The sequence below is a fragment of the Humulus lupulus genome, chromosome 1 (genome assembly GCF_963169125.1).
Source record: "Humulus lupulus chromosome 1, drHumLupu1.1, whole genome shotgun sequence".
NCBI lineage: Eukaryota > Viridiplantae > Streptophyta > Magnoliopsida > Rosales > Cannabaceae > Humulus > Humulus lupulus.
The window spans coordinates 222,413,717-222,434,555 of record NC_084793.1 but is presented as its reverse complement, the minus strand read 5'-3'; the positions used below and the strand labels follow the sequence as shown (position 1 = coordinate 222,434,555).

Genomic DNA, 20,839 nt, shown 5'->3' with positions numbered 1-20,839 from the left:
CCCACGGCTGGGTTGGGCCGTGCGGCCCATTATCTCCTTACATACTGATTAGACCACACTTATGTGTCGGGTTTAGGAATTAATCATAAATGTTACAGAGTTGATATGACAAATGGTAAGGTCACGTGATGACCTCCCTACCAACTTCCAGGTGTCTTCTCCTATAAATATGGGGACCCTGGGAGTTGATAGGGGTTGGAAAAAACCATCTCTGAAGAGCCATATACTTTGTAAACCAAATACCCAGAATACGTGAATAATATTGACTAGTGGAGTAGAAGGATTTTAACCTTTGAACCACTTAAAAACGTGTCTTGAGTCACATAGTTCATTCTCTAAGATTTCATATCTGTGACGGTTCTACTTTCAGCACTAATCCCTTTCTCTTCTTCTCTTAATTACCTGTTGGCGAAGAACCGCGTCAACAATATTCAATTCTCATATTTCGAATTTTGAATCAAAACCATTAAATCAAGTAAATAGTGATCAAATATATACTAGCATTAAGCAAACATCATATAAATTAGAATAGAGAAGAAGTATCAATAGAACATCATAGTAAAATTAAATTAAAATTCAAGTGACTACATTAATCCTTAGATAAAAAATTTAGTTCATAGATAACATAATGACAATAAAATCCAAATAATTGTTCATAGAAAATAACCTAAAGAATTTAGATGAAGAAGAAATCTAGAAAGTCAAAAACCAAAAAAAGAAATCTAATTACAGCAGTCTTTTCTAGATCCAGGGTTTATAAAACTAAAACTGCCTCCTAAATTCGCAGATTAATGTCTCTTAAATAGTTTTCCAATGCCCCTAAGTGAAAATACCATTTTTTTTTTCCTTCTAAAAGTGGCTTCAGATTTCAAAATCGCGTCGATAGCGCTGTAGAGCTGATAACAGAGCCAAATTCCATAAAAAAATTGATGTACTAGCACTGTAGCGCTATTGACAGAAACAAAAGCTTTAAGGTCGCCTTTCTAGTGCTGTAGCGCTATCCACAGAAACATCACTCAAACCTATTGCTCCCGAAAGACTCAATTTTTTCCAAAATAACTCCATTTTCTTCCACTTTCACTTCATTCCACTCTTTTCACCATCTTAGCATCAAAAACCTGAAACATGAACAAATAAGCATAATTCTGTAATAAAATAGCCTTAAACTAATGAAAACCTTCCTAAAAACTAGACCATAAATGAGCCTAAAACTCGTTTATCAGCTGCACGCCACACACAGTCCAAGGACTGTGTGCGTCGTGCAGTACCCTATAAAATAGGGATATCTATTTTCTCAACTATTATTTAATTATTTTAATAATGTAAACATCAAAACTAACTTTTTTGACTTATCCATTAATTAATTAATTAAATAAATAGAAGTGAAAAAATACAATCTTGATTTTTTTATGTGCTACACGCCCAAGGGAGTCCCTAAGACAGCTTAATGCGTGTAGCTTCCTACAAAATAGGGTCCAAGATTTTTTTTTTCACAATTATTTAATTATCTATTCAAACTACCTTATCAGATAAAATCCAACAACCTGATAATTAATTCAAATTTGAATCAATTATCTTTTTAACTAATTATCACATGTAATTAATTATTTGAATAAATATTAATATTTTAAATTCAAATCCAATTTGAACTTATCAGATTATTATCTCCCACTCAAATAAAGATATTTAATTAATTCTACTAATTAATTAAAATCAATTTTAATTAAACATCAATTTCAAAAATTTGATATTTATTTTATAATTTTAAAAATTATAATAAATTAGTTATTTATATAATTTCAAAAATTATACAATAATTAATTATTAATTAATTTTGATAATTACAACTATTTTGTAATTAATTAATTATTTAATCACTATTATCACATAATTGCATATTTGGCTCGAAGAATAAATTTCTTCTTAAATATGTAGTTTTACCATTTTACCCTTTATATCAACTCTTGCCTTGAATAGTGTTGATAGAGCCGCTATGGGGACCTATAATTCCAAGCTCCAATAAATTTGTGATTATTAATTAAATTATCTTAATTTATTAATCTCATGATTACTCTACTATAAATATGAGACTGCACACTTGTAATTATAGACATTTCATTTACTGAGTACTTTATAACAATAAAGCGTCAATTGATATAATCATTACATACAAATTAACCCTCTAATAATGGTTCATAATTAACCGGGAATAAAATTACCATTTTACCCTTTTAATTATATCTTTTTCCTTAAGTACCATTGACTTTACTAGTGAAGGTTAATTCATAACTAAATTATGAATTTGAGCTCAATAACCTTTCAGTCTCAAAAGTCAACCCTTAAGAGAACCATTATTCAATCTCTTATGAGAAGGTATAGGTTCTTAATCTGTATACTATGTCCCCAGCCATTTACATTAATGAGTTCCCAAAACAAAAGTTTCTAGCATGATCATTCTGACAAACCCTAACGAGTGAATCAAATAACTCATATAACATCAACAGGAGTTCATATTAACTTCAGGATTAAGATCTATTTGTGTATGATCATCAGTTGATATATTTAATTAATACTTTGAAACAGTATTTAACTAAGTATTAATAAACATTTCTGGTCCAGTTCTATATATTCTCTAATATATAATGCACCTCCACTAAAGTGTCCTACTACACTAGTAATCCGGATCTAGATCACATGTATTCATAATACTAGTGAAGCATACTTGCAGTAATTAATCTAAAGATTCCATAACTTTATTTGACTGCGAACTATTCAAGTTCATTTATCTCAAACACAATCCTCCCGTACCAATACGTGATTGAGATCACATTTATGAACTTAGGAATTTTTATGATATTTACTTAATATTATCACAGAATAATATAGTCCATAAAATATATGGATAACAAATTCAATTTCTTTATTTATTTCTTAAAACATGTCTACTACATATGCTTTTAGGGCACAATTCCCAACACCAACCCCTTTAAATCTTCAGATTTACTAGTTTTACTCCTGACAATTCCCGTTGGATCTCACAAAATTACCCACCCTGTCGCAACCTTGGAGCTCACAGAACCGTCTTCTCCGGCCTCGACTCTTAGTCCCGTTCTTGTTAATCAAAGAAACTAGAAAACCCAGACCCAAATAAACAAATCACATACATGGAGAAAAACCCAACATTTTCACAATCCCAAAACTGTCGTTACCACATTCAAACACAGAAAATATAAATAAAAAAGGCTCAAAATCAAACTAGATTTGATCGAAAAATAAGTCCCATCTTTCGCCAAAGCTAAGCCCCCAGCAATGTAGCCACCTCGCCGCAACCTAGAACCATTGTCTTCTTCGCGTAGCACACATAGTGAAGCTTGGAGGGATAGGGCCTCAGAGCAGAGCTGGGACTCGAGGAGTTGATGGCTTGGTGAAGCTTCTCGACGGTGGTGGTTGTTGACCCGAAAGAGATTTAGTATTGGTTGTGAGGCTGGCTGTGTTTTTGAAGGTTGAGAGACGTTGAAGAGGGGAAGAGGAAGCTGAAGAGCATATTTTAGTTTTAGGATTTGAGAAAATACCAGTTTGACCCCTGTTTTTCGCTCGAATACTCCATTGGCCCCTATGTTTTGTTAAATAACAAAATAGATCCTGTGTTTTACAAATGGAACAAAATGATATCCTGAACCCGATTTTGTTCAAATATTTTTTTAATATGACTAAAATGCCCTTGAGTTTTTTTAATTAATGAATTAAATTATATGAAATAAAAAATAAATATAAAATTAAAAAAATAATATTTTAATTAATTAAATTAGAATATTTTTTTTCTTCATTAAATCGAAATTTAAACAAAATCAATAATCTAAATTACATGGGAAAATACCAGTTTGGCTCCTTTGTTTTTCCCAAATACGCGATCGGCCCATGTGTTTTGTTAAATGACAATTCGGACCTTGTGTTTTACAAAGTAGATCAAAATAGTACCTTATACCCATCGAACCACGTCAATTTTCTACAGATTTCAAAGTTTCAGATATGAAAAAAATCGCAAAAAAAAAACCCAAAAATCATGTCCAGATCTGTTCGAAATGTAGTATTTTAGTGCCCTAAGTGAGGAATACTTGCCATTACATTGAGTTCTCTTATATTTTACCTTACCCATGTTTTTTTTCTTTCTAGAGAGAGAGTTGAGATGAATGGGTTGAGGGAGAGAGAGGGAAGAGAGAAGAGGAGGTGGATGAGAAAAATTATGGGAGAAGTATTTTGGGTATTGTCAAAAGATTTGACATTTTTTTTAAATGATTAGAAGACCTATCATTTTTTTTATTTAGGGCACCTCATTAAGCATAAAAACTCAAATTTCCCTTGTTTTAATTGATTCTGATTTATTTTTTTACATTTTATATTAACTTTTTTTATTTTTTTTGGGTTAAAATAATTAAGTTTGTATAATGAATTAAAAAATATATATTTTTAAATAAGTATAATATTTATTTTAGATTTTAATTTGTTTAATTAAATAATTGATAAAATTAAGGACATTTTAATCACATTGAAAAATTATTTGACCAAAATCGGATTCAGGGTATCATTTTGTTCAATTTTGCAAAACATAGGATCTGTTTTGTCATTTAACAAAACATATGGGCGATCAAGTAATTAGGCAAAACACATGGGCTAAACTGATATTTTTCCTTAAGGAATTTCAATTTTTTTTCAAAATGTTTAATCATATTTCTGTCTTATTTTTTATTAGACTTTAATGTTTCACTTTTATATTTTAAAACAAGTTTTTAATTATTTTACTTTATTACTTTTTATGTATATTTAATTAATTTTAAAAAATTTATAAAAAAATTTTAAATATGAATTTAGAGAGTTTTAATAAATTGATTATTAATACGATTTTTTAATATTTTCATATCATTTTTTTATTTTTTTAATATCTAAATGATATTTAAAATAATTTTCTTAAAAAAATATTAATTTGGACCAATCAGACTACCATGTATGTGCTTATATGGCACTTAACCACCAGATGCCTTCAATTGTTAAGAAATATTGACTGAATATATTTATGTCGTTAAAAAAATCTTAAGTATTAAATTGCTAATTTAAAAAAATATTTTCGCCGTCAACTATTATTTTTTTTTTAAAAAAAATGAATCTTGTACGTTAGTGTTACAATTTGAAAATAATTAATTTACTTTTCTTACTAAAATTCTTTTGGTTTTTTCTCTAACTTTTCAAACTACAATTTTGTTATTATGAAAGATATAGTTAAATGCTTTTTTTTTTTTATAAATATATATATATTTTAGTAGTCTAGGAGGAGACTTTGAACAACACACTAGAAGATTTTTATACACTCATATTTTTAATGATCAAGTATTCATTTGCTAACATGATTAAAAGTCAAAACTAGAAAGAATATACCAAATTGGAATTCCAAAAGTTAAAGTTTGACCTTCCATACCTTGCTTCAAGGAACTTACCCATGCATGCAAGCTAGTTACTTGTTTCCGCGATGTGGCTTTCTGTTATTATATTTTCTATATACAGTTATTATTATGAAAAAAAAACTCTATTTATGCAAAATCTTTTTTTTAAATAATAATTTCATATTTGAAATTTTGTCTATGTACCTTATAGTTTACAAATGTGGGTATTATTTATCCTAATTTTTATATATTTTGCTTTTATGCAAATGAACTATGTTACCCATAATATTTTGTCGTTAATTACTAAGAAAAAAAACCAAAACCCTTCTTTCTTGATAAGCAATATAAAGCTTTCAGTTGAATTTGAATTTTGCTTTAAAAAGTGAAAAGAGAAAGAGGGTATTTTATATTATTGAAATGCTTGCATTCACGAGCCATGAAGCTATAACAATTCATAAGATATCCTAAGTTGACCAAGCAAATGTATGTATGATAATGTATTACTTCATAATCACTTAAAGATGCAAATCAACTAAATAAAAAAAGGAATAACTTGAAAGTTTAGAAAAGATACATGTGAATAAACAATTTAAAAAAGAATCAACTTGGTGTCATTCATTATTTATTTATTAAAATAAAGTTTCAAAATAAAACAAATGGGTAAGAGAAGTAATTTCTTTTTCAAAATATATATATATATATCTCTTGTATATAATAAGTGTGTACATCACGGAAATTCTTGGTTTTAATGGTTTTTATTTTTTTTCCGCTAACTTTAACGGAATATTCTTATATTTAATAAAATATTTTTATATGTAAAGGTAGATTATACACATGACTTAAAATTAAATAAATAAATAATTAAAAAAATTAAAAAGAGATATTTTTGAGATATTTTACAACGATAATTATTTATAAATAATAAAACCATATATTTTTTTTAACTTAAATAAAATTGAATTAAACTTAAATTTAATATTATATTAAACATACAATATATAATATTTTGTTGTCACTACCAAATTTAAAAACTAGAATTAACATAAACTCAAACAAAAATTAATTAATTAAAATATATAAGATATTTTTTTAGATATTTTATGATAATTTAAATAATTAAATCATATTTATTTAAAAATAATAAATGTATACATATCATTTTTTTTTATCTTATAAATTTGTGTGATAGTTTATTTTTTATCAAGTGATTGAAACTCTTTTTCTTCATCAAATTCAGGACACTGCGAGACACATTAGAAACTAAAAATAGTTGATGCACATATACTACTGTCTACACTATGACTTTTTCTATTCTTATTTTATTTTTATTATTAATTTTTTTTAAATATTAATGTATTTTATATATATGTCATGTAGTCATGAATATATATATATCAATGTTGTGTTTAAATGTCATATATGTAGAGATTATTGATATAAATATTTATATATACTATAGAACAATAATTCATTCTATTATATATATTTTAAAAAAATAATGAAGAGTTTTTATTAAAATTATTGATAATATTTACAATTTTAAAACTAAGCAAGCATACATACATGCATTATACGTTGCTCCTACCTACTATATATATTTATATATATAAAAGAAGAAGGGAAAAAACAAACCATATGTGTAATTTCCAATAATATTGTGGTCTCATATTTTGACTCATCCAAAGGAAAAAAAATCTTAAATAGATACCAAATTTATTGGGACCCAAAGAAAAGAACAATTCATACCTAATAAAACTTATTTGAATGAAAGAATAAATGCCCAATTTTTCCTTTGAGGGATAGAGAGAGAGAGAGACCAAGTTGAAAGACTTATAAAACTTATTGTGCCATTTTCTAACAACTTTCCATCACACATTTATCATCAAGAAAACAATAAGAACAAGTGTAATATACAAATATAAATATTTATATATATATATATATTATATTAACAGATGTGTTGATAATTTAAGAGTAGTATGTTACCTTCACAATGATATATATATATATATATATATAGTAAATTGGAATAGAATTTCTTCCAATAAGATCAACATAATTATTGTTCTTCTTAAAGCATATTTAGTTATATTTTGTGCAACATTGTATTTTTTGCATGTACATGAACATAGACACTTATGAATCTGAACCAAAAAAATAAAAACATATTTTCTATTTTGGAAATATTAGATTCAAGAAGGGAAACAAAAAATATATATATTCTTTGATTTTTAATATAGTTAGATTTATTCATTAATGATAGGTTGAATTCCTATTACTGCCCCCGCCTCTTTCAATTGAAGATTTATGTTAATTCATAGACATATTCCAACGTTTCAACAATCAATTGGGTGGGAATATACCATCTAGCTCATAAAACCGTACCTTTTAATATTAAGGTGTTGTTTGGTAATACTTAAATTTTTTTTTATTTAATTAATTAAAAATTTAAAAATTAAACATAAAATGTGTTTGGTAACTCTATTTTTATTTATTATTTTTTTAAATTTTAATAAAATTTTATTAAATTTTGAAAATAGAATTTTTCACTTTCAAATTTTTTTTAAACATTTTTCAATTTTTTTTTCTTTTTTTCTTCTCTTCTTCAAACCAACACTTTATATTGTTAAACAAAAAATATAAATAAAAATTATCAAACGCCTTTATTATTTTTTATTTTTAAAAACAAAAAACAAAAATAGTTACCAAACATATTTTTATTTTTTAAAAATAAAGAAACAAAAATAAAATTTTATTTCTATTTTTGTGTTTAAAAAATCCAAAAACAAAAATTTTATCAAAGACCCTAAATGTTTGCTTTTAAATATTAATACCCAACGAAATTGCAACCAAATTTCATTTTGAAGTGATTGCTAATCCCACTTTACTGTACTATTGATGTTGAGATTAATTGAGGCAACGTCTAACATTTTAAAAAGTGTAAAGATATGATAAAAATATATAGAGATTTGAGATATAACTAATCACAAATCTAACCAAGTAATTACACACATGTATATGGAAGTGTTTTAATATACATGCTCTTACAATTTCACACAAAATAATGCAATGCATATATATATGGAAGTGTTTTAATATACATGCTCTTACAATTTCACACAAAATAATGCAATGCATATATATCCATGCAAATTTAAACATACACATGATTACATAATAATACAATTCTATATAATTTTATTAGTTATAATGTATTGCAATGGAAAATTTATGATAAAAATAAGCATATTAGGAAATGATATGAGTTGCCTAATATGTTCTGATCATTACTTCCCCTCTTTTTTTTTTGACAAAGATCAGTACTTCCCCTTTTAGGTATCTAATCTAATTAATAAAATAACTCGAACTAAAATGATGGTATTTATACTAGACTTTTTTTTTTTGGACAAAACTTAGTCTTATACTATACATTTTTGATCTCATACTTTTTTAAATAAATAAATCAAAGATAAATTATATTGTTATAAGTACTCTACAATAATAAAAAAAAAAACACAAAGGAGGAAAGATATCAAATGAAATGATTACAAATCATACAATTTTAGTGAATACAAAACAAAATAAGTATTGAACATTATTTGAATTCAAAACTACCAACCAACCTAGATGTTGATTTTAATCACATCCTATAAATATTTCAACTCCTAGATCATGTAACTTTTAATAATTATTTATTTGCAATAATTAAATTTTTATACTCCTAATTTTTTTTTTACTTTTTTTTGTCCAAAAAAAAACTTAATTTTTTTATTTAAAAAATAATATAAAATCAAGGAAACGTTGAGTTTCTTCTAATTGGCAGTCTACTTCTCTCTAGCATTTTCTCTCCTTTAATTGCTTCGACGCGGCATTGCAATCCCATAACCGCTATCGAAACCTCAACCTTCTTCTCTCATATTTGAGGTTTGTCTTTCTCTCTTCACCAATCTCCAGGATTCTCTCTTTCAAATTTCATTCATTTGATTTTCTTATGTGAGAATCGTCTTCTTTTTTCCTTTTTCTTTTCTTTTTTCCGGGAAATTGAAATGTGGAATCGTCGTGATTTTTTTTTTAATTATTATTTGGATTTGGAAGAATTGGATCTCTGGTTGATTTATATCGAAATTGGCCAGTCATTGCGTTATTCTGTGGAATGTTGTTAGATTTGATGGATCTATATAGGAACAGGGCAAATTCAGATTCAATTCAACGTTTTTCTTTTTTGAGCTGTGATCTTTTTCTTTTTGTCTCTTTGTTTTTGGTAGAATTTTTTAGTACTTTGATGGAAACTCAGTGGAGAGTTCAAATCGAGAATTTGTTTTTGCTTTTATTTATTTATTATTATTATTATATATATATTTTTTAAAAATATAGCTGAATTTATCGGAATATAATGGGGGGAATGCTGTGGAACAGTGTGAGTAAATTGTATGATCTGCATTACATATATTGAAACATAGACGTAAAAATTTCATCATTCATGTTTATATACATTATATGGGCGTGTAAACGTGGTTAGTTCAGCTGTTACTCACCATTGGGTGCCTAAATTTCTGAGATTTTTAAGGTTTTGTCTACATCTACTTGTCAGTGAATGTATATTGCATCGCCCTTGATCTGCCTTAACTGTAGCTGTTTTTGTTAAATACTGCTAACAAAATTTTATAATTTATGTTTTTTTCGGTTTTCATTTTGAGTAAATTATTTTTTTTTTTAACTCCACAGGTGAAATTTGTATTGAAGCGTAATATTGGGTTTATGAAGACTGAGCAGTAAAGAATTTGGTGATACTGATACATTGCACATCAGAAGCCATCGGTACAAATGTCTTCGACTATCAAAGCTGAGAGGAAGGCAACCCTTGATGCAGCATCATGGATGTTCAATGTGGTGACATCCGTTGGAATAATTTTAGTCAATAAAGCTCTTATGGCAACATATGGTTTCAGCTTTGGTATGTTCCTTGTGTCTTCCTGATTGTTTTGCCTGTTTATGAAATTACATTTTTCACTGGTTCCCATAATTACTTTCTTACTTGAGGTATATTTCTTAGAAATAATGTGAAACTGATGCAAGTAGGGAGAAATTGTACTCATTCTTATAATATAAGCAAGATTATAGGTGAAAAGTGTACAATCAAAGATGTGATTGTCTTAAAAGGACTGTGTCTCGTAAAAGTACTACGATAATCAAATCAATAGAAAGCTCAGAGGATTAATAGAGCCAAAAAAGGATAAAAAAATTACAAGAAGTACTTTTTTTTTTGTTGTAAAGTAACTTTGTATCATATATATAACTATATATTTACACAGAATTTCTTGCGTTTTACAATATATGGGAAAGCCCCATTAATTTTGAATTTGTAGCGTAAAAGGTCGTGTAATTTGATACTTTGGTTCAAATCATGTCAAAAGTTTTTTTTTTTTTTTTGTCTATTTTATTTTTACCCTCCAGGGAAATAGTTAACGTTTGGACTATACTCTGAGGAGGAAACTTTGGGTGAACAAAACAGAATTTACTTTTAAAGGGAAGATATATATGGCATGAAAAGATACTAGAAACAAGTAGTTTGGATGGGTTAAAGAATTAGTAACCAATGTGAGGTGTGATACATCAACTTGTGCATAGTTATCGAATAGATGCACAGAATCTTTTTATTTATCTAAATTTTGAGTAAAAAATGATTATGAAATATGATTTCGGTTGTAGTAGTCTTTAGTGATAGAGAAAAAATTGTGACAACTTTACTTCAAGTCTGACATTGTGTGCCGTAATTGTAGCTACAACATTAACTGGTCTGCATTTTGCCACAACAACCTTGTTGACATCTTTCCTAAGGTGGTTGGGATACATCCAACCCTCTCATCTGCCGTTTTCTGAACTTTTGAAGTTTGTTTTATTTGCAAATTTCTCTATTGTTGGGATGAATGTAAGTTTGATGTGGAACTCTGTGGGATTCTATCAGGTGAGTGCCGGTGTAACTTGGAATTGAATTTCTCTGTATGTTTTACTCATTAAATTAAAATTAACATATTTTTCCATTTAAATTTTATTTCAGATTGCAAAGCTAAGTATGATCCCAGTATCTTGTTTTCTAGAAGTTGTCTTGGACCATGTGCGGTACTCAAGGGATACAAAACTTAGTATTTTGTTAGTTCTCCTTGGTGTTGCAGTTTGTACTGTTACTGATGTGAGTGTCAATGCAAAGGGTTTCATCGCAGCTTTAGTGGCAGTTTGGAGCACTTCGCTGCAGCAGTATGTAAGTAATCTTTTAGCAAATGTTGTCTTAATCTCTTTCTTTAAAGGTTTTACCACTATGGAATGTGTGGGACAAAGCTATTTCTGGGATTTGAGATTGGTCTAATTTTGTGTCGTTTGCATTTTGGTACATGCAAAGCTCAAAATTGTTTACTAAGTAATTATATAAGTTGGGATGATCCCAACCAACATATTAAATTGAATGGTTTGTCTGTTTCATTTGATCATAGTATTTGGGTATTTTATTTGATCAAGTTAGTTCCATGACTGGATTGTGTTAAATTATTTCATTTTCTATCTACACTTGAGCTTATTTATTTACTCTTTCATTTTTATTTTTGTGCAGTATGTGCATTTTCTTCAACGCAAGTATTCTCTTGGATCATTCAACTTGTTGGGGCACACTGCTCCAGCACAAGCTGCATCATTGTTGGTTGTAGGACCTTTCCTGGACTACTGGTTGACAAATAAAAGAGTTGATGCTTATAATTATGGCACAACATCTGTGGTAAGCTTTATATATTATTGCAGATTAATTTCCATTAGCTTGTTGATTTCACTTTGGGATGATTGTTTTGAGTAGTTGAGTTGCCTGGAAAGTGTAGAGGGACTTAGGATGGAAGTAATATTAAATTTTTGTGTACAAAATTGTTCACTTTATCTTTAAAATACATGTGAGACTCACACAAATTATTAACTTTACCCTCTTAAAATTTAAACATTTAGATTCTCATTCCCACCCTTACTTTACCCTATACCAAACACCCACTTTGTATTATTAAAACCTGAATTTGCTTGTTCATGGATCTGGTGGCTGATCCTGGACTTCATTCCAGTGGGGCCATAATGAGAAAATTCATTTAATAAAATTATGACATTTGAAGAACAAAAATTATGATGTATATGAACATTTGAAATATGTCTTTACAACTATTCAAGATTATTATTGAAAAAAAGTACTGTTATGCAAGATTTAATAATCAAATAACCAATTCTACATCATCAAAAGTAAATAAATAAATACCAAGTTAGTATTCCCAATAATTTAAGAATACTTTACTTACCAATAATTATCTAACTATTTGAATAATAAATCCTAAATAAACCAAAATGCAATCTAGGGTATCAACTACGTAAAATAAAAGTAAATTAAAATTATAGAAACTTGGGTTGTAGGTCCATCACCTGAAAAATGCCTATGCTCTGGAAACAAACACCGTTACATGTTTCCACCCCAGTGTTTTTCTGCCCTCAGCTTGGATGTCTCTTTATTCTAGTATGTATATCAGTTCATGAATAATGATTTATTTGATTTTGAATTATTTTAATATTTTTAAATGATTTAAATATATTTTTAGAATTCATAAAATAAAATAAATATTTAATTAAAACTTTTTAAAAATAAATTTAATTAATTAAAAAACTATAAAACTAATTGAAATCTTATTAATTAACTTTAAATAAACCTAAATTTTAATTTAACTAACAAATCATTCCAACTTTGAAACAAAAAAATGTTGGTGAGATTGGGAGTGTGAGTAACTGAGATGGTGAGGGTGAGATTGGGTGAAGTATGAGCAGACTAGTAAGAAGGCTGACCACATAGGCAGGTGGGCCAGGTCAGTTCGGGGCAAGCGGATCATTTATGATGAAGAGGATGGGCTTCAATTTGTTTTTTTCATAAATTAAATTAAAATTTAACTTTATTTGAATTTAATTAATAAGATTTTAATTAGTTTTTTAATATCTTAATTCCAATTTTTGTTTGTTTTTAATTAATTAAATTTTTTTACTAAAATTATTTAAAAAATTTAATTAAACATTTATTTTATTTTATGAATTTTGAAAATATATTTTAATCATTTAAAAATAATAAAATAATTGAAAATCAAATAAATCACTAAAATGATGGTGAGATTGGGAGGGTGGGGAACTGAGATGGTGATGATGAGATTGAGTGAAATATGAGTTTTTTTTTTCATTAATTAAATTAAAATTTAGGTTTATTTAATGTTAATTAATAAAACTTAAATTAGTTTTTAAATTTTTTATTCCACTTTTTTTTATTAATTAAATTTATTTTAAAAATAATTTTGTTTATTAAAATTATTTTAAAGTTTTAATTAAACAATTATTTTATTTTATGAATTTTGAAAAATCTATATAAATTATTTAAAAATAATAAAACAATTGAAAATCAAATAAATCACTAAAATGAGGGGTAATCTATGAATTTTAAAAATTTAAACGCACGGAGGGTACCAAAATATGTAGTTTTTGTAAATAGAGTATTGATTGATGGTTATCAGAAATAGAGGGGACCTAGTTTGTATTTCGATAAAACTACAAAATGAGTATTTACCCAAAGATTTTTAAAAAACAAGCTAGAATTATATTATGAGATGAATTTTTTTTCAAAAAGAGCCATAGCTTTTCAATTTTTCTATCAGGCTGAAATTTCCTTCAACCAATAAACTCAAGGGAACACAAAAATAGTATAATTCTTAAGCACCTTACACTTGTGCCAGACATACTTCCATTTCGATTTCATGTGAACACTGAAGAGAGTGTTGACCTACTAGAAAACAGCCTACATATGCGTACAAGAGACAGATCAAGCAATCAGAGGGATGTGAAAATATTCCTAAAGGTAAATGTCCAGATGTGTACAAATTTGATCCCACAGTCCTACGAGTGCCTGAAGGTGGCCCGGTGGCCCACATGAAAGCCTTATTGTTTCTTGAAAGATGCCAGTAAAGGGTTAATCCTTTAATAAATGGTTCAATAAGGTAGCTTAATAGGTTTCCAAATCAACTTATTCTGCCTTGTTTTGTATGAAAACTTGATTATTTTAACATTTTTAACAATAAGGATAGTGATGATCATTAATCATTATATTCTATTCAGTTTTTCTTTTGGAAAGTTTTTCTAAGTAAGATCTGTGGCTAAGTGAACTAGCTGAATGGGCCTTGAGAAATCGACAAGACACCGTTTGGAAATCTTTATGCTTGTTTGTTCACTTATTTTAAGCTTGTCGAACATATATACAACGGAAAGGAGCTCTCAACAATTTTTCTTTCTTGACACCTTATACTTGTGGCATATGAACCAAAGAAACACATAATATCTCATGATAAAAGCTCAAGCTGATCAACTTAGAGTAGAGAAAATGTTGCTTTGGTCAATAATGATTCAGTTATGAAGACAGTGGGTCATGATTTGTTTCTGTTGTATGGATCATAAGAGGATAGGGCCTACATAGACCGTCTCTTGTATGTGTAAACCTTTTCTCTTGCAGTTATAATTGCTATTACTGATTCAGGCTTCTCTTTGTCATCTGCAGTTATTCATTATCCTATCCTGCACCATTGCAGTCGGGACCAATCTTAGTCAATTCATCTGCATCGGCAGATTTACAGCAGTATCTTTTCAAGTTCTCGGTCATATGAAAACAATTCTGGTCCTTATCTTAGGATTCATTTTCTTTGGCAAGGAGGGTCTCAATCTACATGTAGTCTTGGGTATGATTATTGCAATCTTGGGAATGATCTGGTATGGCAATGCCTCATCAAAGCCAGGAGGAAAAGAGCGCCGTAGCTACTCTCTCCCCACAACCAAATCCCAAAAACATGATGGCTTATTAGAATCCTCTGACACAGATGAAAAGGTATAGAATTCAACAAAAGGCTCTGAAGACAGTAAGAACAAAGAAGAAAAATAATATATATTTTGAAGAAGACGACGAAGAAGAAAAGTAATAATTTAGGTCAGTGGATTAAAAGAGTTGCTTCACATTACTTGGCAGATCACTTAAATTTATCACAATTTTTTTTTATATTATTTTTATTAAATTTTGTCATAAATTCATTTTTACGAACTCAGATTCAGATTTGTGAAAGTTGATAGGTTTTTGTTGAACAGGTTAAAGTTCTGCCAAACACATTGTTCTACATTTATTTTTTCATAGTAATTTATTTCCCCCTAGTCAATTTTAACCCACTTTTCTCAGTTATTTAACTTGCATGTATATGTTATTCTTAATAATGTGCTTGAGATTCCTATTTTTTTTTTACTCTTTTTTTTTATCCCTGGTGAATATAATTCATCATGGACCAGAATCCATGCCTAATTTTCTCTGTGGTTACAGGATTTCTCTTGACAGAAGCGAATTTCATTGTCTATGCATATGAGACATACGAAATAGTGTTAAATATTAGTTTCTTGGATGCATTATTATATTTTGTTCGCTCTGAGCATATCATCAGAACTTAAATAAAAAGCACATTGAATGTGTTACTTCAGTGTTAGGTAGGCACTTACCTTACCTTAGGAGTAACCTGAATAATTGAAGTCGTACAGGAATTTATTAACAGACTTACTTGTGGACCCTTTATATGCTAGATCTGCTTATTTAACACTAACACTATAAACACTGTCACAAGCCCCATATTTGCAATTTATTTTAGACAATAGGGTGCTCTTGCAAACAGTGAAGTTTCTGTTAATATGGTTCATTTGTGGTACCTTTTTTTCCCCTGAAGTATTTATGGTACTTATATCTGCATCTGGTTGTGTGACTGGCTTTATTTATCTGGCACTATGGCTACCATTCTTTAGAATTTTGAAGTTTTAGAAGTTGCTCATTACTCTGGTTTTTGGTCAAAGTTTAACATGCGTGATAATTTGACTGCACTATTAGCAGCGTTATAGTAGCTATGATTTGCAACATTGTAAAATAATAATTCCATCCCTCTTGTGTCTATATTATGTCAGATACAGTGGTGTGTGTACTACTTATTAGCATTGTTTATAGCACAAAGGCTCTGCTTACTTTAGTGGGTTTTGAACAGTATAGCTTTATTCCATCGTAATAATTCAATTAAAATGACTCATTTTGGTACGCCGTGCATTATGAAAGTAAATGAGAAAATACTTGCATTGTTGCTAAATTGTGGAGGAAAATTACTCTATCTCTTTCTCTTGCAACTGTTTTTTGGGAATTTTTTTTAAACCACTGGATTTTTTGATAAATGCCATACCAGGCTTTAAAAACTCTTGGGAAAAGTGGTTGCTATGGTTAAAATGACAAATTAGTATTGGTATTTTGTATTGAATGAACCCTTTCACCATCGAGAGAGATTGTAGTCTTATCACATTAGATATGATTGATGAACTTAATGCACAAAATTTCAGCTAAAGGTCTCATTACCTTTCTCTTTTTGTAGAGTATCTAAATTTTACTGGTTTTTTATATGTTTACGAGTGATGGTATTATTTATTGAAACAGTATTGAAGGCAATTCCCACACTCAATTAGTTATTGGCCTCAGTTTTATACTAAGCATTTATTTCACCTTAAAAGAATTCATCACATCACGTGTTATTCTCTTTTTTTGATAATTTAAAAAATATATATGCATTTTTAATATAGATCAATTTTTTTTGCCGCATGCAAGCAAGTCGTAGTTCCTTTCTTCACTAAAGAGTACTCAACCATCACTAAATTCTTGTGGAACTCATTGGTTTAAATCATGTAGGCACTATTAACCAACTAATAATAACTTATTAATAATTATAAACACTCCATAAGGAAATAATGTACACTAAATAATCTGATCAAAGAAAAATGGTTGTTGGATAAATTTACCATTATGAATTCTTAAAACAAATTTTTTTTTAGTCATAGTTGAAAGTGGGTTTGCTACTCTAATGACTATTTCAAATTTCTTATTGAAATCAAAGAACCTTATACACAATGAACACAAGCATTAAACGAACATGAATAAATTATAATCCTTCAAGAAGATTTATTATAGATCTGAAATTATTCAAACAAAGTTTACAAAATCTTCCCACAAACAAAAATAAAGAATATAGATTGAATGCACAATCCAATCAATCTACATACAACAATCAGTAATCAAACAAGATCTAGAGCAAAACTTTGACAGAGTACATTCTTTGAACTCCCTTCAAAGACTTGACTGAAATCCCTTCAGTTGATGTCTGTACCAAGCTTTTGCTTCTCCTCTTCAAAAACCCCAAATAGATCACCAGCTTCTTCTTCAACCTCTCGCTAGTCTCTGCATCACAAAGATAAGTCCAAGAAACAAGATCTAGGGTTTTTCTCAAAGAGTTAGTTCATTGTGCTATCTGTCACGTGTGGACTACCAGCTGGAAAAGATCATTGTTATTTTAACTAACAACTAACCTGTCAGAACAATGTTAACCCTTCATAATATTGAGATAAGACAGATCGTAACCTAGACAGGACAAGATGCATAATTTTTGACAACAAAATGCAAGAACTAAAAATCAACATTAACAATCTCTCCCTTTGACAAAAATTATGATTAGTGCAGAAACAGAGTCAGTAAATCAAACATAGAAAAGTAGCCAAAAAAAAGATTACACAACCAACATTTCAAACACAACCATAACTTTCAAAATCTTACGACTAACGGTATCCAAAAGTCTGAACATAAAAACATTGGACATCTCCCCCTCAGTGATCATAATTGCAGCCCATGTTACTGAGACAAAGGTCTATCTGGAGACTCCCCCTGCACAGATGAGCCAGGAGCAAGATACTCCCCCTGAGACGAAGCACGAATTTGAGCCAATTGAGCCAAAACCCTCCTCTCAAATTGCAACAAGCGTTGCCTATCCTTTTTGTAAGTAGCCACAAAATCATTAAAACTTGCACGAAACTGATGCAGATAATCAAACAGCATAAATCACCATCCAGAGGTTGGAAAACCAGGCAGCATATTTTCAGAGGCTGGGTCAGGTGAAGGTAAAACCTGAGGAACTTTAAGACTACGAAGATTGCTGTCAATGTCAGGAACAGATAAAAAGACTTCTTGAGCAATAAACTCTGGAGAAATAGACAAAGCCAGACGATGAAGCAGACAAGGAAATGGTAAAAATGACCTAGTGCCATGAGCAACAGCCTCACTATAAATTCGATCAAATATAAGTGTAGACAAGTCAATGGAAACTCCAGTGTCAACAGCAAACATAAAACGAGCCAGTGAAGTACCAACAGTAGACTTGCGAGTATTAGGCAACCAATTGGTGAGAGCAACCCGAAAGAGAAGTCTATAAAAGGATGTGACTCAGTGGGAAAGGACTGATATCTAGCACACAAGCCAACACTAAAACAAATGTCAGGTCTACTAGCGGTCAAATAAAGAAGACTCCCTATCATACTACGAAAGAGTGTTGGATCTATAGGTTTGCCTGACATGTCTTTAGTAAGTTTAGATGTTGTGCCTATAGGAGTTCTAGCATGCTTAGAATGTTCCAGACCAAATTTTTTTAACATGTTAAGAGTATATTTCGACTAGGAAATAAAAATTCTATTGGACAACTGTTTGATCTGTAACCCTAGGAAAAATGAAAGATCACCTATCATGCTCATCTCAAATTCAGACTGCATTAAATCAACAAAATTATTTATAGCGACAGGGCAAGTAGATCCGAAAATGATATCATCTACATAAATTTGTGCTACGAATATACCTGGATGCAAATGTCTGATAAACAGAGTTTGATCTGCATTTCCCCTGACAAATCCATTGCTGAGAAGAAAAGAAGTTAACCTGTCATACCAAGCTCTGGGTGCCTGTTTTAGTCCATATAATGCCCTTTTTAATTTGTAGACATGATTTGGTAAATGAGGATCAGTAAAGCCCATTGGTTGTTCCACAAACACTTATTCCTGAAGAATGCCATTCAAAAATGCACTTTTAACATCCATTTGATGAAGCTTCATTTTGAGGTGACATGCAATAGCCAGAAGCATACGAATGGATTCAAGACGAGCTACTAGAGCAAACGTTTCTTCAAAATCAAGACCCTCCACCTGATTATATCCTTGAGCTACTAGACAAGCCTTATTTCTAGTAATATTTCCAAACTCATCTAACTTGTTTTTAAAGATCCACTTAGTCCCAACTATATTTGACTCTGCAGGCCGAGGAATAAGCTCACAGACATCATTTCTTTTGAATTGTTCCAGTTCTTCCTGCATTGCACCAATCCAATGTTCATCTAGCAAGGCCTCCTTGGCAGTTTTTGGCTCTAACAAGGATAGATAACAGGAGTGACTAATTTCATTTGCTACCTTTTGCCTAGTCACCATGCGCTCAGCTGGATTACCAATAATGACTGTTGGAGGATGAGCTTTTGGAATCCATGAAGGAGCACCATTTTTGTACAATCGAGCATTAGATGGAACAGCTGGATTTGAACTAGTAGACTCTTCAGGGTCAGAACTGGGAGAAGATTCATCCCCAAATTATTATTAGATTGATCTGATGAAGATGTCCCAACTGACTGAGAAGGGGATGGATGTTCTTCAATGACAGGCTCAGTGGGAACAACCGGTGGAACAGATAGAACAGGGGGGTCATCATCTTCACTAGTTTCAACTTTATCTTCAGATTCATCAAATCTCACATTTACAAATTCCATGACTGTATGAGTGCGCTTGTTGAAAATTCGATAAGCTCTACTGTTTACTGCATATCCTAGAAACATTCCTTCATCACTCCTAGGTTCAAATTTGGCCAGATGTTCTCTATCATTCAGAATAAAGCACTTACATCCAAAAATATGAAGGTGAGCTAGATTTGGTGTCTTACCCTTCCAAATTTCATAGGCTGTCTGAGTTGTTCCTGTTCTGAGATGAACTCGGTTGCTAATATAACAAGCTGTATTCACTGCTTCTGCCCAAAAACGAGTGGCAATCTTCTTTCCACAGAGCATGACCCGAGCCATTTCTTGAAGAGTTCTATTTTTTCTCTCAACTACATTGTTCTGTTGTGGAGTTTTAGGAGCTGAGAACTCATGAGCAATACCGAGGTGATCACAAAATTTAGCAAAAAGACTATTCTCAAATTCCTTCCCGTGATCACTCCTCACCCTGTAAACTTTCATAACCTTTTAGAGTTTTTCATTTTGAAGTTTAAGGACAAGAGCAGAAAATACTCTAAACGTATTAGACTTTTCTCTGATAAAGTTTACCCATGAGTATCTGGAATAATCATCTACACAGACCATCATATATCTTTTCCCACTTATGCTCTCAGTCTGCATGGGTCCCATCAAGTCCACATGTAAGAGTTCTAAAACTCTTGAAGT

The 20,839-nt window shown here is 29.8% G+C and overlaps 1 protein-coding gene across 2 annotated transcripts; it reads left to right on the top strand.

The window, feature by feature from the left end:
- Positions 1 to 9,251: 9,251 nt before the first annotated feature.
- Positions 9,252 to 15,692, top strand: LOC133803576 (UDP-rhamnose/UDP-galactose transporter 4-like). 2 transcript variants are annotated; one of them, XM_062241680.1, is made up of 6 exons: positions 9,252 to 9,359; positions 10,161 to 10,389; positions 11,216 to 11,400; positions 11,494 to 11,694; positions 12,040 to 12,201; positions 15,037 to 15,692. In XM_062241680.1, the coding sequence occupies exons 2-6, from the start codon at positions 10,260 to 10,262 to the stop codon at positions 15,364 to 15,366; spliced, it is 1,008 nt and encodes a 335-aa protein (XP_062097664.1). In that variant the 5' UTR covers positions 9,252 to 9,359; positions 10,161 to 10,259; the 3' UTR covers positions 15,367 to 15,692. The 2 variants fall into 2 exon arrangements, with proteins under 2 accessions (XP_062097664.1, XP_062097657.1); XM_062241673.1 differs by lacking the exon at positions 9,252 to 9,359 and adding an exon at positions 9,410 to 9,428.
- Positions 15,693 to 20,839: the final 5,147 nt, after the last annotated feature.